The sequence below is a fragment of the Mustela nivalis genome, assembly GCF_964662115.1.
Source record: "Mustela nivalis genome assembly, chromosome: X".
Classification (NCBI taxonomy): Eukaryota; Metazoa; Chordata; class Mammalia; order Carnivora; family Mustelidae; genus Mustela; species Mustela nivalis.
The window spans coordinates 73,383,857-73,400,493 of NC_139040.1; the positions used below are offsets into that span (position 1 = coordinate 73,383,857).

At 40.9% G+C, this 16,637-nt stretch overlaps 1 protein-coding gene across 1 annotated transcript in view; it reads right to left on the reverse strand.

Annotated features, from left to right (window-relative positions):
- MSN (moesin) overlaps positions 1-16,637 on the reverse strand; it is an 81,139-nt gene that overhangs the window by 12,264 nt on the left and 52,238 nt on the right. Inside the window, exons 3-6 of the mRNA XM_082715915.1 lie at positions 4,377-4,472; positions 2,645-2,919; positions 1,075-1,158; positions 257-403 (exon numbers count right to left, since the gene is read on the reverse strand). Coding sequence (XP_082572041.1) covers positions 257-403; positions 1,075-1,158; positions 2,645-2,919; positions 4,377-4,472 — 602 coding nt within the window. The remainder of the gene's footprint in view (positions 1-256; positions 404-1,074; positions 1,159-2,644; positions 2,920-4,376; positions 4,473-16,637) is intronic.

Genomic DNA, 16,637 nt, shown 5'->3' on the forward strand with positions numbered 1-16,637 from the left:
AGTGTATCTCAATTTAAGAGTAGCTGTATTTCAAGAGCTTAATAGCCACATGTGGCCAGTGATTACCATAGTGGATGGTGCAAGTCTGGTCAATGCAAGATTTTGAGGCCTGGGAGGTTATGCAATCATTTAGGCTGATCTAAACTAGGTAGAAAAGGGTGGGACCTAGTTGGGACCCAGGAGATACAGTCCTACTTCGTGATGAGTACTAGGTGTCAGAGTGGCCCAAATAAACTAAGAGAAATCTAAGTTATACCTGTCATTCTGCTCATAGATGTTGAGACCTAGGGCATCCACTCCCAGCCACAATTCTGAGCCTTTCTTGTTCTTGATGCTGAAGTAGTTCACACCATACATCTCCAGGTCCTGGGCAATCTTCAGATATTCTAGAACAGCATCCTCCCTAAATAAAAGATTTGGGGGGATTATAGAGGGGAGCCTGTGAATCAGACCCAGGGAGACAGCCTATATGCTCTGCACTTCTGTCAAGAATCTTGCCATTAGGGGAGGGAAAGGGGATAGAAGGTGAGCAGATGATGGAAATTAGAGCACAACATGACATTGTCAAACAAAACCTGCTGACAGGAGCCTAGGATCTGAGGTTCCCAAGGGTAACAAGGGTGGGCTGACCCTTGACGGCCTCTGGCATGTTAGCTGCATTGAAGTATCTTACGTTCTTAGCAGAACCCAGATGGTGTGATGATGGCAAAATGATAAGATTCATTCCTCAACTAGACAACACCAAAAGATCTGCCATGTTTAGAGATCTCCTTGACCATTTCTTTCTTGTGGAGGGGGCCCTAGTACTCTAGAAGCTCCCTAGGGATCCTGAGGTCCCTTCAGTTTCTTTGTGGTCAAAACTGTTTGGGCTATCAGTTGCCATCATTAAAAAAAATACAGTTTCATAATGATCTTTATTTGCCTTCTATCTCTAATTTCCCCTATAAGTTGCATTCTTATCCCTTTCTCCCCAGCATCCTCCAGTGCCCCTAGTCCTTTATCTCTTTGGACCAAAACCTACTCTCATTCTCCCTACAAAAGCAGTAATACTCATAGTTGCTAGGGTGATATTACCTGAGCATGCCCCGGTGCTCCTCATGCCACACCTGAATCCGCTCCTCCCACTGGTCCTTGTTGAGTTTATGCTGCTCTAGGACCCTAGAAAAACAACAGATAGTAGATTCAAGCACAAAACCCAAATGCAGGAGTAAAGTAAGTAAAGGGAAGCCCACTTAACTTTCTGAGGGATTGATGCAAAAAAGATATGGAGTCAGCCCACTAAGATCATACTGGAAGTAGACTGAAATTGTAGCAGGAGGTATTAATCAGAGATAGGGAACTGCCTGAGAGGTAGGAGAAATACAAGAATGGGTGGAAAAGAAAGACAATGTTAACACCTTCCTTTGTAGTTTTAACCAGAAAATCCAATAATATGCTGTGATTTCCAAGTAGGGCAGGAATGTATCAAGACTCTGTGCTGACTTGAGGGGTTAAGAGTAGAGATGGGCCTCATGGAGGAGGCATGACACTCTCTCCTAGATCCTTATGGGACAAATAGTTTTTGTTTATGAGAAAATTGCTCAGGGATGAGATTACAGCATATAGCTCCAGTACAGAGAACTCAGCCCAAATGACTTTAGAAGAAAGAGGCTTAACTAGATCTACTGGATCTACTAGATCATAAACAAGATCTACTAGATCATAAACATGACTTGTTTTAAATATGCCATCTCAGACATCAAAGCAGTGACTCAGGTAGTGTTCCAGAGAACAATCATTATCCCTAATACTTTCAGGTAAGTTGTGCATATGCCACAGCTCCAATGGGACTGAGGCTCCCAGAATGAAGAACTTTTTCTTCCATCCACAAGCTTAGGAAAATGGCCACTGGAAGCAGTAGGAAAAAAACCAGGGTTAAAAATTCAAAAGACTAGGGTCCCAGGTCTGGTTCTGCCTCAAATTAGCTGTAGGAGGTCTGGCAAGTCAGAGTGAGCACTCTGCTCTATTTCCTTAGCCAGGAAATAAAGATAATGCCTGCCTTATTCATTTTGTGTGTTGTTGTCATGCTAAAACAAAAATAATGTGTGTTTGAGAGCATTCAGCTTTGAAGTTTATAAAAGCAGAAAGCTCTGTGCACTGGTTATTGATATTAAAATACAGTTGGAGCTCCCCCCACATCCCTGGCTTGGGTATTTCTCTGTCCCTCCTGTGAACCTCTGATACAAGAGGTCTAAATCAGTGAAAAGGATTGAAAAAAAATGGAACTGGGGTAGAAGGAGTCAATCTGTCTTTGGTAATCTATATAAGCACCTGTTTCCAGAGCAATACAATTCTGCAATCAGGCAAAAGAAGAGAAGGAAAAAAGCTTTTGGTTTTGACAGAGAAACAAAAGGGCATGGTGCCATATGCAAATATGTGTCTCTTGTACTAACTGCCCACAAATTTTGAGGTTAGGCTTAAGAAGGCTCCTCTTTTAACACTCCCCCAACACCATTAATTAGCAAAATAAAAACCAGTATGCATAACATGATCTTCAGAGAGACCCTAGTAGAACAGAACAGATCTGGCAGTCCCTGTATAACAGGGCCTGGTCAGCCACGGACCTTCTCCATGCAAGGGCAGATGACCAAGGGCACCACCTCACCTCTGCGGCAGCAACTTGTCCCCAGCTAAGTAGCCAGACTTGTGGACTTCCTTATTGAAGTCACCATACTTAGACTGGACAGCATAGGAGGCCAGTAGCACAGCAGTCTCTGGTGGGCAGTAAATATCATCATTGAGAATGCCCTCCTTCACTTGCAGGAAGAACAGGCGCTGTGTGATGTCCTGGATCAATTCCTCAGATACATCCTCAGGATAGAACTTGGCCCGGAACTTGAAGAGCAGAGGACTTTCCTTCCGCACATCCTGGGCAGTCACCTGGGAGCAGCAAGGGGTTACAGCTCTTAAAAAAATGGTCTTTGCCGGGGTGCCTGGGTGGCTCAGTGGGTTAAAGCCTCTGCCTTTCGGCTCAGGTCATGATCCCAGGGTCCTGGGATCAAGCCCCACATCGAGCTCTCTGCTCAGCCAGGAGCCTGCTTCTTCCTCTCTCTTTCTCTGTCTGCCTGTCTGCATACTTATGGTGTCTGTCAAATAAATATATAAATAAATAATCTTAAAAAAAATGGTCTTTGCCTGTAGGGTGGGGAGAGACACTGAAAAGTCATCAATTTGGGTAATCCTGAAGAGCCAGGTGGCAACTGTTCTGGTTAATTCAGAAAAGAGACATTTTTTTTTCACTGGGGACCCAACTCCATGCCCATAATTGCTTATTTTTGGGGATTCCTTCCTGAAATGACCTTCAACCCACTGATGGTCATAAGCCTTCAAGCCACCAACATCTGGCAATATACCAACTGCCCCTAAATTTTGAGGTTAGGCTTAAGAAAGCTCCTCTTTTAAGCACCCCCCATACCAAAAATTAGCAAAGTAAAAACTATTATGTATCATTGAGCCTTAGAAATTGGCTAGACAAGAGAACAAAACTAGACTATCTTTTAAAGCCTGAAATTGGCTCTTAACAGCAACACATTTGTCCAGCAAAAGTCTCCACTCCTTGGGGAAACAAGATTCTGCCAGGTGAAGGTGAGGCACTTATCCCCTAGACACAATCAGAATCAGATAACACAAGACACTGGAAACCTCCAACAACAAAGTTAGGAAGTTTGAGGATATTGAGATGGAGGACTGACATGCTCCTGCAGAGACACTGCTTGGAGGTGAAGAGCCTGAATGGACTTCTACTCAAACCATCTCATCTGGAGTTGAACGGAGATAGAAAATCAAGAAAGAATGGGTTATAAATCGGTGATGGGTATAAAGGAAGGCACTTGTGATGAGCACCAGGTGTTGTATGTAAGCAATGAATCACAAAATATTACACCTGAAAATAATATTGCACTGTATGCTAACTAGCTGGAATTTAAATAAGTACCTGAAGAAACTTTATAAACACATATATTTTTTTTTCTTCAGTCTGTTATTCTCCTTTTAACAAACCTCCTAAAGCCCTTGAGTTTGGAAAGAAAAAATAGGATGCCGATCTCCTCTTGAAAATCCATTAATGATTATGGTATAAGACAAGTCAAAATTTAAAACAGAGCTCCAAGGAAAAAGGGAAGGGTCTCTTCCTCCTTGGATGAAGGCCATTCTCACTGTTAGAAGTCAAAGTGGAGACAGAGCTGAGTCTTGGCTGAGTCTTCTGTCTTTATTCTGATCAATAGACCACCCAGTGAAAAGCACAGCCCTGGATTTGCCAGCTACCACATGTTACCCACTTGAATATAAGATATGATGGAGGAATGAATTACAAACCCAACAACTGGGTAAGAAGTTACCTTCTTATTGAGTTTCAGCCAAGTGGAGAAATTTTTAGTGTCCTGGTATTGCAGACCAAAAAACCAAACTTCCCTCAGGCCAATAGTTTTCACCACCTAGAAAAGAAAAGAAAAACATTGCTTGAATGTATGGAGGACACAAAACTGAAACTAAGATGGTCCCTGACTTCAAAAGACATAAGGTGTCCAGGGTCTGGCAAGGAAATGCACTTGGGCAGTAGTCAAGAAATGATGTCAGCATCTCTCTACACAAAGTACTTTTGTTGAGGTAGAGAACAGGTCTATCACTTAGGAGCACTACCACATACCAATAACTATATTCATTATCCCCTTTGATTTTCACAATAGCTCTGTGATACATTTACAACTAGGCCCATTTTATAGATAGTGGAACTAAGTTTCCAAGAAGTGAAGGTTCAATTAGTGAGTAGAAGAGTCAGGTCTGTTTGACTCCAAACCCATGAGTTTTTCAAATCCAGTGTTGACTGCCACTTCTTCCCTCTATTATGTCATGTGCCTTTCTACTCTCCGGATGAATTAAAAGGCTGGAAATAGAGAGTGTTGGCTTAATTCCTTTATCTTCTTCTCTTGGGTTACTCTTTTATCTTTAGCAACTAGAAATATGTCCACACTGTTCCCAGTCCCATTTACAATGCCCTAAGAAAGAATGTTCAGGGAGACATAGCAGGTATTGTGGTATCCATTAATCCAATGATGTGCTGTGTCTGGGTATTGAGATGCTTCTTCCCAGCCCTGATTAGAGGCTAGTCATGATTACCTTTACCAATAGCACAGGTTGAGAATGGGAAAGAGGGTAGAAACAGGGTGAGTACCTCAGTATAGTAGCGAAGTGGCCCCTGGTGTTCTGAGCCTCTTGGCTAAGCAGTGGGTAGTAGGAAAGGGAGGCCAGCCAGCAGATGGAGATTGTTTTCCAGTCCCTGACATTAGCAATGTTAATGGTTCTGGCTGACAGCTGAACCCCAGCATGCCCACCACTGGAGATGGGAGGCAATAAAGCTGACTCATAACCTAATGAGGTTGTGCTGATGGTTTTCTTTCTTTTTTTTTTTAATTTTCTTCGGGGGTAGGCAAGGGAGGTAGGGGAGTAAACCGAAGGAATTTACCTGGATATAGAAATAGGAAAGGAGGACCCAATATTGCTAATGTCCTTCCTTATCAATAAATTATATCTTCCCTCAACACATACACACACATGTGCACACACACACATACACTCCTCCACTATATCTACAAAGTTTCTACTATGCACCCAAACCCAAACCCCATAGTCATTCCTGAAGCTTACAATCTAGAGCTTCAGAGGCCCTAAGGAAAAAGTAGCTCATATCTATTAAGTACCTATTATGTAACAGGTATTGAACACTGAACAACCCTGAGATAGCTATTATCTCTATTTTATACATGAATAAACAAAGGCTTAAGAGGCAACCTGCCTAGAAAACATGACTAGATACCTTTCCATCCAGATGGCTTACTGACACATGAAAAGATGTTCAACATCACTTATGAACAGAGAAATACAAATCCAAACCACAATGAGATACCACTTAACACTGGTCAGAATGGTTAAAATTAACAACAAAGAAACAATAGGTGCTGGCAAGGATGTGGAAAAAGGGGAATCCTCTTGCACTGTTGGTGGGAATGTAATGCAAACCAATGTACTCACTCTGGAGAAAAGTATAGAGATTCCTCAAAAAGTTAAAAATGAAACTACACTACAATCCAGCAATTTTACTTAGGTATTTACCCAAAGTATAAAAAATACAGATTCAAAGGGGTACATGTGCCCTGATGTTTATAGCAGCATTGCCAAAAATAGCCAAACTATGGAAAGAACCCAAATGTCCATTGACTGATGAGTCAATAGAGAAGATGTGGTGTGTGTGTGTGTGTGTGTGTGTGTACATATAATGGAATTTTACTCAATTTTTACTCAACCATCAAAAAGAATGAAATTGGGGGAGACAAGATGGCAGGGAAGTAGGAGGAGGCGCCGTTTCAACCTGTATCCTAAAGTGAGCTGATTACCTACCAAAGAACTCCGATCACCCATGAAATCAGCCTGAGATCAGAATTATACACGTCTGAATCTCTACAGGGGCAGAAGACGCCAGTGGGCAGGTAAAGCGGAGTGGGAATGTTGGACTGATATCGGAAGATAAACAGAAGGGGGAGGGAACCACCAGAGGCGACCCATTGGAAAGTAATACCCTAATACCAGAGTGCCCTGCGTCTGGGGACAAGCATTAACTTGGAGTCTGGTTGAAAGCACTCAAAAAGAGCAAGGAATCACAGGGGGGGGGGGGCAGAATGCCACGCCCTGCTATCAGAGCCTGAGATGCGTGTGCCCCCACACCCTCCCTGAGAGAGGTGTGTGCAGGTGCCAGCCCGGTGCTCTCGGACCAGAAAGACCAGGCACTCCCAACCTGGGCAAGTGGGAAAATCTCAGTGCGCCATTGCTGCTTGGAACCTCTCTGGCGATTTGGAGCTGCCCAGAGAGCCACCACTGCCATGGTTTTGGGTGCAAGCAGGAGATCCTGCATCCCCAGGGACCATGAGTCAGAACCTGCTCTGCCAGCAGCTCTGCAGCACCCACAGGGGAGCAGACTGAGGCTTCTCTCTGAGGGGGAGGTCAGGGTGCAGTTTTCTTTCCTCTAAACCTCCAAAAACCATCAAAGCTGTAAAGGCTAGAGAAAAAAAAAAAAAGAACAACCAAACATAAAAACCTCCAGAGAACAAAAGCCTGAAAAACCGGTTTCTTCAGACCCCACCCCCTTGAGGGGGATGGGAGGACTTAACTAAGGGAACATCATTCACTGAAAACCCATGTGGCAGGCTCCTCCCCCAGAAAACCAACCAGGAAAGAAAAAAAAAAAAAAGATGACAAGAGAACAACCACCACTACTTCATAGATACAACTTTTATTTTTAACTCGTTCCCACTATTTTGGTTCATTTTTTTAAATATAGATAATTTTTGAAGCAATTTACAATCACAGTGAGATGTCCAGTACATCAAATTCCATAATAACCTTCTAACCTTCACTTTTTGATACATGCACCTGTGTTTTTCTCTTGCTTTTCTATTTTTTAATTTTTTTTAAATTTTAGTTTAGTTTAGTCTAGTTTATTCTTTTTAATTTTTATTTTCTAATATTCATATAGAGTTAAACTTCAAGGTAACCCCCTTTCCCCAATCAAAGCTACAGCTATAGGTAAACCAATTTTTAATCCCCCTTTATCTTAGAAAGTTGAGTCCTTTAACAAAGATATCAAGATACATCCAGGAAGAATCAAAATAACCTTCCTCGCACACACTGAGAATTTATAACCACTGTCCCAACTTTTTCTTCCACCGGTGTTTCTGTCTTTTTTGTGTTTGTCCTGATAGTATATAAATATTATACTTGGGGTTCTTTTTGACGAGGTTCTTTCCTTTTTTTTTGTGTATATATATATATATATATATACATATATATATATATACAAGTATATATATATATACAAGTATATGACAAGAGAAATATATATATATATATATACTTGTATATATATATACTTCTCTTGTCATATACTTTTGTCAGTCTTCTTGTTTGTCTGCTTTTGTTTGTATACTTCATAAATCTTACCTTGGGGACCATTCGGGCTGAGCCTTCTCTTTTATCTTCCCTTTTTTTCCTGTCTCTCTCTCTCTCTCTCTCTTTTTTTTTCTTTTTCTTTTCTTTTTTCTCTCATTTGGGTGGGGAATCCTGATTTCTCAGAAGAGTCCTAGGGTGCACCTTGACTGCACCACAGTTGATACATCCAGCTACATCCGTTCAGTCATCTCTCACCAAAATGACTAGGAGGAGGAATGCCAAACAGAAGAAAAATACAGAGGATGGCCTTCTTCAACAGAGCTAATGGCTATTGACATAGACAATATGTCAGAAAGGGAATTCAGGCTAACAATTACCCAGGCAATAGCTAGGTTGGAGAAAGCCATGGATGACCAAACGGAATTGATTAGGGCAGAACTGAAAGCCACTAGGGATGATGTTCAAAATTCTCTCAATGAATTCCAATCTAATCTAAATTCTCTCAAAGCTAGGGTAACTGAGACAGAAGATAGAATTAGTGATCTGGAGGACAAACAGATAGAGAGAAATGATGAGGAGCAATCCTGGAACAAAGAGCTTAGAAGCCATGAAAACAGAATCAGGGAAATAAATGATGCCATGAAAAGTTCCAACGTCAGAATTATTGGAATCCCTGAAGGGGAGGAGAAAGAAAGAAGTCTACAAGATATAGTGGAACAAGTTGTCCATGAAAATTTTCCCAATCTCACGAATGGAACCAGCGTTCATGTACTAGAGGCAGAACAGTTTCCCCCCAAGATTATAGATTATCAATGTCCTCGAGACACCTAATAGTAAGAATGAAGAATTATAATTGCAGGCAGACTCTCTTGAAAGCAGCCAGGACAAAGAAGCTCCTTACGTACAGAAGAAACCCATCAGAATAACCTTAGACCTGTCCACAGAGACCTGGCAAGCCAGAAAGGGCTGGCAAGATATATTCAGGGCACTAAGTGAGAAGAACATGCAGCCAAGAATACTTTATCCAGCAAGACTGACATTCAAAATCGATGGCGAGATAAAGAGTTTCCAAGACCGGCAAGGCTTAAAAGATTGTGCAACCACCAAGCCAACACTGCAGGAAATATTAAGGGGGGGTTCTATAAAAGAGAAAAAATCCTAAAAATATTACTGAACAGAAATATGAAGACAATCTACAGAAAGAAAGACCTCAAATGTAACATGATGTCAATAAAAATGTATCTATCAATAATCACTCTCAGTGAATGGCCTAAATGTGCCCATAAAAGGACACAAGGTTGCAGATTGGATAAAACAACAGGACCCATCCATATGTTGTCTACAAGAGACACATTTTGAACCTAAAGATACACCCAGACTGAAAGTGAAGGGATGGGGAAGCATCTTTCATGCCAATGGGCCTCAAAAGAAGGCCGGGGCTGTGATTCTCATATCAGATAAATTAGATTTTAAACTAAAAACTGTAGTCAGAGATACAGAAGGACACTACATAATTCTTAAGGAGATTATCCACCAAGACAATATAACAATTGTAAATATCTACGCCCCCAATATGGGAGCAGTGAATTACATAAGAAAACTGTTAATCAAGATAAAGAGTCATATTGATATGAATACATTAATAATAGGAGATCTAAACATGCCTCTCTCAGTAATAGACAGATCATCCAAGCAGAAAATCAATAAAGAAACAAGAGCATTGAATGACACATTGTAACAGATGGACCTCATAGATATATACAGAACATTCCATCTTAAAACAACAGAATACTCATTCTTCTCAAGTGCACACGGAACCATCTCCAGAATAGACCACATACTGGGTCACAAATCAGGACTCAACCTTACAAAAAGACTGACAGTATTCCTTGAATATTCTCAGATCACAATCCTTTGAAACTGGAGCTCAATCACAAGGAAAAGTTTGAAAGGAACTCAAACACCTGGAAGCTAAAGACCACCTTGCTTAAGAATGCTTGCATCAACCAGGAGATCAAAGAAGAACTTAAACAATTCATCGAAACCAATGAGAAACAAGACACTTTGGTCCAAAACCTATGGGATACAGCAAAGGCGGTCCTAAGGGGGAAATACGTAGGCACCCAAGCCTCCCTCAAAAAATCGAAAAAGCCAAAATACACCAGCTGTCTCTACACCTTAAAGAGCTGGAGAACCAACAACAAATCAAAACAACTCCACACATAAGAAGGGAAATAATCACGATTAGAGCAGAGATCAATGAGGTAGAAACCAGAGATACAGTAGAACGTATCAATGAAACTAGAAGCTGGTTTTTTTGAAAAAATCAATAAAATCAATAAACTATTGGCCACATTAATCCAAAGAAAAGAGAGAAGGCCCAAATTCATAAAATTATGAAAAAAAAAAGGGAGAGATCACAACTAACACCAAGGAAGTAGAAACAATCATCAGAGGTTATTATCAACAGTTATATGCCAATAAGCTAAATAACCTAGATGAAATGGATACATTCCTGGAATACTCTAAACTCTCAAAATTGAACCAGGAAGAAATTGACAACCTGAATACACGGATATCTAGTAACGAGACTGAAGCAGTGATCAAAAACCTCCCAAAAAGCAAGAGCCCAGGACCTGACTGATTCTCTGGGGAATTCTACCAAACTTTCAAAGAAGAAATAACACCTATTCTCCTGAAGCTGTTTCAAAAAATTGAAGCAGAAGGAAAACCTCCAGACTCTTTTTATGAAGCCAGCATGACCCTGATCCCCAAACCAGGCAAAGACCCCACCAAAAAGGAAAATCTCAGACCAATATCACTGAAGAATATGGATGCTAAGATTCTCAACAAGATCCTAGAAAACAGGATCCAACAGCACATTAAAAAGATTATCCATGATTAAAAAGATTATCTACCATGATCAGGTGGGATTCATCCCTGGGCTACAAGGATGGTTCAACAACTGCAAAGCAATCAATATGATAGAACAAATCAATAAGAGAAGAGAGAAGAACCACAAGGTCCTCTCAATTGATGCAGAAAAAGCATTTGACAAAATCCAGCATCCGTTCCTGATTAAAACGCTTCAAAGTATAGGGATAGAGGGAACATTCCTGAACTTCATAAAATCTATCTATGAAAGACCCACAGCAAATATCATCCTCAATGGGAAAAAGCTCACAGCCTTCCCGTTGAGATCAAGAACACAAGGATGCCCACTCTTACCACTCTTGTTCAACATAGTATTAGAAGTCCTAGCAACAGCAATAAGACAACAAAGAGATATAAAAGGTATCCAAATTGGCAATGAAGAAGTCAAACTCTCTCTCTTCACAGATGACAAGATTCTTTATATGGAAAACCCAAGACTTCACCCCCAAACTACTAGAACTTACAGAAATTCAGTAACGTGGCAAGATACAAAGTCAATGTTCAGAAAACAGTGGCTTTCTTATACACTAACAATGAAAATACAGAAAGCGAATTTAGGGAATCGATTCCATTTACTATATAGCACCAAGAACCATAAGATTCCTGGGAATAAACCTAACCAAAGAGGTAAAGGATCTGTACTCGAGGAACTACAGAATGCTCATGAAAGAAATTGAAGAAGACACAAAAAGATGTAAGACCATTCCATGCTCCTGGATTGGAAGAATAAACATTGTTAAAATGTCTATACTACCTAGAGCAATCTACACTTTTTTTAAATTTATTTTTTATTTATTTTCAGCATAACAGTATTCATTATTTTTGCACCACACCCAGTGCTCCATGCAATCGGTGCCCTCTATAATACCCACCACCTGGTACCCCGACCTCCCACCCCCCACCCCGTCAAACCCCTCAGATTGTTTTTCAGACACTTTTAATGCCATGCCGATCAAAATTTCACCAGTATTCTTCAAAGAGCTGGAGCAAATAATCCTAAGGTTTGTATGGAATCAGAAGAGACCCCCGAATTGCTAAGGAAATGTAGAAAAACAAAACCCAAACTGGCGGCATCACATTACCTGATTTCAAGCTTTACTACAAAGCTGTGATCATCAAGACAGCATGGTACTGGCATGAAAACAGACACACATACCAGTGGAACAGAGTAGAGAGCCCAGATATGGTCAAATAATCTTTGACAAAACAGGAAAAATATATACAGTGAAAAAAGACAGTCTCTTCAATAAATGGTGCTGGGAAAACTGGACAGCTATATGTAGAAGAATGAAATTTGACCATCCTCTTATGCTATACACAAAGATAAACTCAAAATGGATAAAAGACCTCCATGTGAGACAGGAATCCATCAGAATCCTAGAGGCGAACATAGGCAGTAACCACTTCAGGATCAGCCACAGCAACTTCTTTCAAGATAGGTCTCCAAAGGTGAAGGAAACAAAAGCGAAAATAAACTTTTGAGACTTCATCAAGATCAAAAGCTTCTGCACAGCAAAAGAAACAGTAAAGAAAACAAAGAGGCAACCCACGGAATGGGAGAAGATATTTGCAAGTGACAATACAAACAAAGGGTTGATATCCAGGATCTATAAAGAACTCCTCAAACTCAACACACACAAAACAGACAATCATATTAAAAAATGGGCAGAAGATATGAACAGACAATTTTCCAATGAAGGCATAAAAATGGCTATCAGACACATGAAAATATGTTCATCATCACCACATTGAGATACCACCTCGCACCAGTTAGAATGGCCAAAATTAGCAAGACAGGAAACAACATGTGTTGGAGAGGATGTGGAGAAAGGGGAACCCTCTTACACTGTTGGAGGGAATGCATGTTGGTGCAGCCCCTTTGGAGAACAGTGTGGAGATTCCTCAAGAAATTAAAAATAGAGCTTCCCTATGACCCTACAATTGCACTCCTGGGTATTTACCCCAAAGATACAGATGTAGTGAAAAGAAGGGCCATCTCTACTCCAATGTTTATAGCAGCAATGGCCACGGTCGCCAAACTATGGAAAGAACCAAGATGCCCTTCACTGGATAAATGGATAAGGAAGATGTGGTCCATATACACGATGGAGTATTATGCCTCCATCAGAAAGGATGAATCCCCAACCTTTGTAGCAACATGGACGGGACTGGAAGAGATTATGCTAAGTGAAATAAGTCAAGCAGAGAGAATCAATTATCATATGGTTTCACTTATTTGTGCAGCATAACAAATAACATGGAGGACAAGGGGAGATGGAGAGGGAAGGGAGTTGAGGGAAATTGGAAGGGGAGGTGAACCATGTGAGACTATGTACTCTGAAAAACAACCTGAGGATTTTGAAGGGGTTGGGGGTGGGAGGTTGGGGGAACCAGGTGGTGGGTATTTGGGAGGGCACGGATTGCATGAAGCACTGGGTGTGGTGCAAAAACAATGAATTTTGTTATGCTGAAAAGAAATAAAAAAATTTAAAAAAAGAAAGGGTATAATATATAAAGTTCTATGGAAAGAGGCAAGATGGCCTTCAGCTGATGAATGGATAAAGAAGTTATAGTCCATACACACAATGGAATATTATGCATCCGTCAGAAAGGATGAATACTCAACTTTTGTGTCAACATGGATGGGATTGGAGGAGACTATGCTGAATGAAATACGTCAAACAGAGAGAGTCAATTATCATTTTCACTTACTTGTGGACCATAAGGAATAACATGGAGGACATTAGGAGAAGGAGAGGAAAAGTGAATTGGGAGAAAGTGGAGGGGAAGACAAAGCACGAGAGACAGTGGACGCTGAGAAACAAACTGAGGGTTTTGGAAATGAGGGGGTGAGGGGATGGGTGAGCCTGGTGGTGGGTATTAAGGAGGGCACATATTGCATGGAGCAGTGAGCATAGTGTATAAACAATGAATCTTGAAACACTGAAAAAAATAAAATAAAATATATAAAAAAAGAAAAAAGGAAATAAATTAAAAATAGAGCTTCCCTATGACCCTGCAATTGCACTACTGGGTATTTACCCCAAAGATACAGATGTAGTGAAACGATGGGCCATCTGTACTCCAATGTTCATAGCAGCAATGGCCACAGTCGCCAAACTATGGAAAGAACCAAGATGCCCTTCACCGGATAAATGGATAAGGAAGATGTGGTCCATATACACGATGGAGTATTATGCCTCCATCAGAAAGGATGAATACCCAACTTTTGTATCAACATGGAGAGGACTGGAAGAGATTATGCTGAGTGAAATAAGTCAAGCAGAGAGTCAATTATCATATGGTTTCGCTTCTTTGTGGAGCATAAGAAATAACATGGAGGACATGGGGAGATGAAGAGGAGAAGGGAGTTGAGGGAAACTGGAGGGGGGGATGAACCATGAGAGACCATGGACTCTGAAAAACAATCTGAGGGTTTTGAAGGGGCGGGGGTGGGAGAGCGGGGGATCCTGATGGTGGGTATTTTGGAGGGCACGTATTGCATGGAGCACTAGGTGTGGTGCATAAACAATGAATTCTGTTACACTGAAAAGAAATTAAATCTTTAAAATAAATAAATAAATAAATAAGATTTACCAGTTCAAATGAAACAAAAGAAAAGAAAATAAGAAATACAGTCCTATTTCCCACATACCTCTTGCTGACTTGAGTAATTAGGAACATGTTTTTAAAAGATAATTTGTGTGTGGGCAGTGTTAAGGAAAGATCAAAATACTTCCAGGATTCAATGGCAAGGTGAATCCCTGAGTCTAAGTTGATAGGCAATATGAATTGTCTATAAGTTTTAGATGAAGAACACAAAATGCTCATGTTGAAATGTGATATTGTGTTTTATTTTAATATATTTGACAGAGACACAGCTAGAGAGAGGGAATACAAGCAGGGGAAGTGGGAGAAGGAGAAGCAGGGTTCCCGCTGATCAGGGAGTCCGGGGAGCAGGGGCTCGATCCCAGGGTCCTGGGTCCCAGGGTCCTGGGATCATGACCTGAGCCAAAGGCAGATGCTTAACAACTGAGCCACCCATGTGTCCCGTTTTGTTTTGTTTTCATTTGGATTTTTGGAGAGGATAGAGGGGGAAGGTATTAGAAAAAGATACGTTTTATTTAAAGCACCTCTTATCTCATCCTAGACCTAAGGCAGAGCCTAACTAACAGTTCTAAAGATTTTCCACAGGGTTTTAGAAGAATAGCGACCAGATGCAATTGGTGCAGAAGAAGTAATTCAGCCCCAGGTAAGAAAGAGACACTGAAGATGCTGAAGATGGACCATTAGGGCCAGGACCCTAAGTCATGGGATGGCAGACTCAGAATAGAATTGGTAGGGGAGCAACTGGCCTCTGCCTGTACCAACTGTAGAGGCTTGGAGATCCCAGAATTAAAATGAACTAAGGCAGATAGACTACATAATCAGTCCTAGATGTCCCAAGAATGGGCTCCTTAGCCTCTTTTTGCACCATATTGTCCATTTCACTAGAAGGATGAGTAGGTTTATAATGAGAGGAAGATCACAGGACCTAAAATCGTTCCAGGATGTGGAGTATCTCTGAGGAGCGGTTGGACAAATAACAGTTAAAGTGAAATTAAAAAAAAAAAATCAGGATCAGTAGCAAATTTAATCTCTCTGAGCTCTGCCTCTTCCATTATGAACATAAAGAAATCAGATGCATATAAATTTTCCATGTCCTTAGGCTTCAGGGTTTTGGAGAAATGAGCGATCTCTCTCAGCGTCCACGAAATCCCAAAGTGAGGAAATAAGGATGTGGAGGGAAGGAAATATGATCTAAAGTCAGAATTGAGACTGAAAAAGAAAAAAGGATATAAGAGATGACCCCTGGACTCCACGCTATAAGGAAATCTCCAATTAAGGTCCACAGGGTACTGAGAATCATTTGATCAGGCAACTCTTGTCTCTACTTGGAAATGAGGCCAAGCTTTGCTTGCTTCCAGCTTTGCTTCCGGCTGAGACTTCCACCCCAGAGAAAAGAGAAATCTTATTTTCTAGGTCCTGTTCCAGAAACAATATTTATGGCTGTAGTGACTAGGGTCCTTCCCATTCCATTCTGAGAACTAACTAACTAAATAAATAATAAATTTATATGTGTGTGTGTGTGTGTGTATATATACACACACACACACACACATATAAATTTTATATATATTCTTTCTTGGCTCCCTTTGACCCCAGACTGCCAACTTACTGAGATGAGCCAGCACTTTTCAAAGCTTCTATGGAAGAATCCATAAGCAGCAGAACATAATAAATGCATATACCCCAGAGGACACAAAGGATAGCGGGATATAAGTAGATAGCTAAAGCCAGAATTTCTTTGAAGCCTCAGGTTTAATCTTAATTACATGCACACATTTTACATTCTACTCCTTATATATCTATTTTTTTATTTTTTAAGATTTATTTATTTATTTAAGAGAAAGAGTACACGTGCATGCATGAGTTGGGGGAGGGGCACAGGGAGAGACTCCTCAAGCAGACTCGTGGCTAAGTGTGGAACCCCAGGTGGGCTGAGTCCCACAAACCAGAAATAGGGTTGGTGGCAACCCCTACCAGAACTTTCCAGTTGTACATTGATTTGCTTTCAGGTAGGTGATTGATGCAGCTGCTCCCAAGCCTGTAATGGAGTCTCAGTGGGCCTCAGGTGTTTGGGCACTGATGGAGTTTGGAGGGACAAGAGTTGGACACTCAACCAA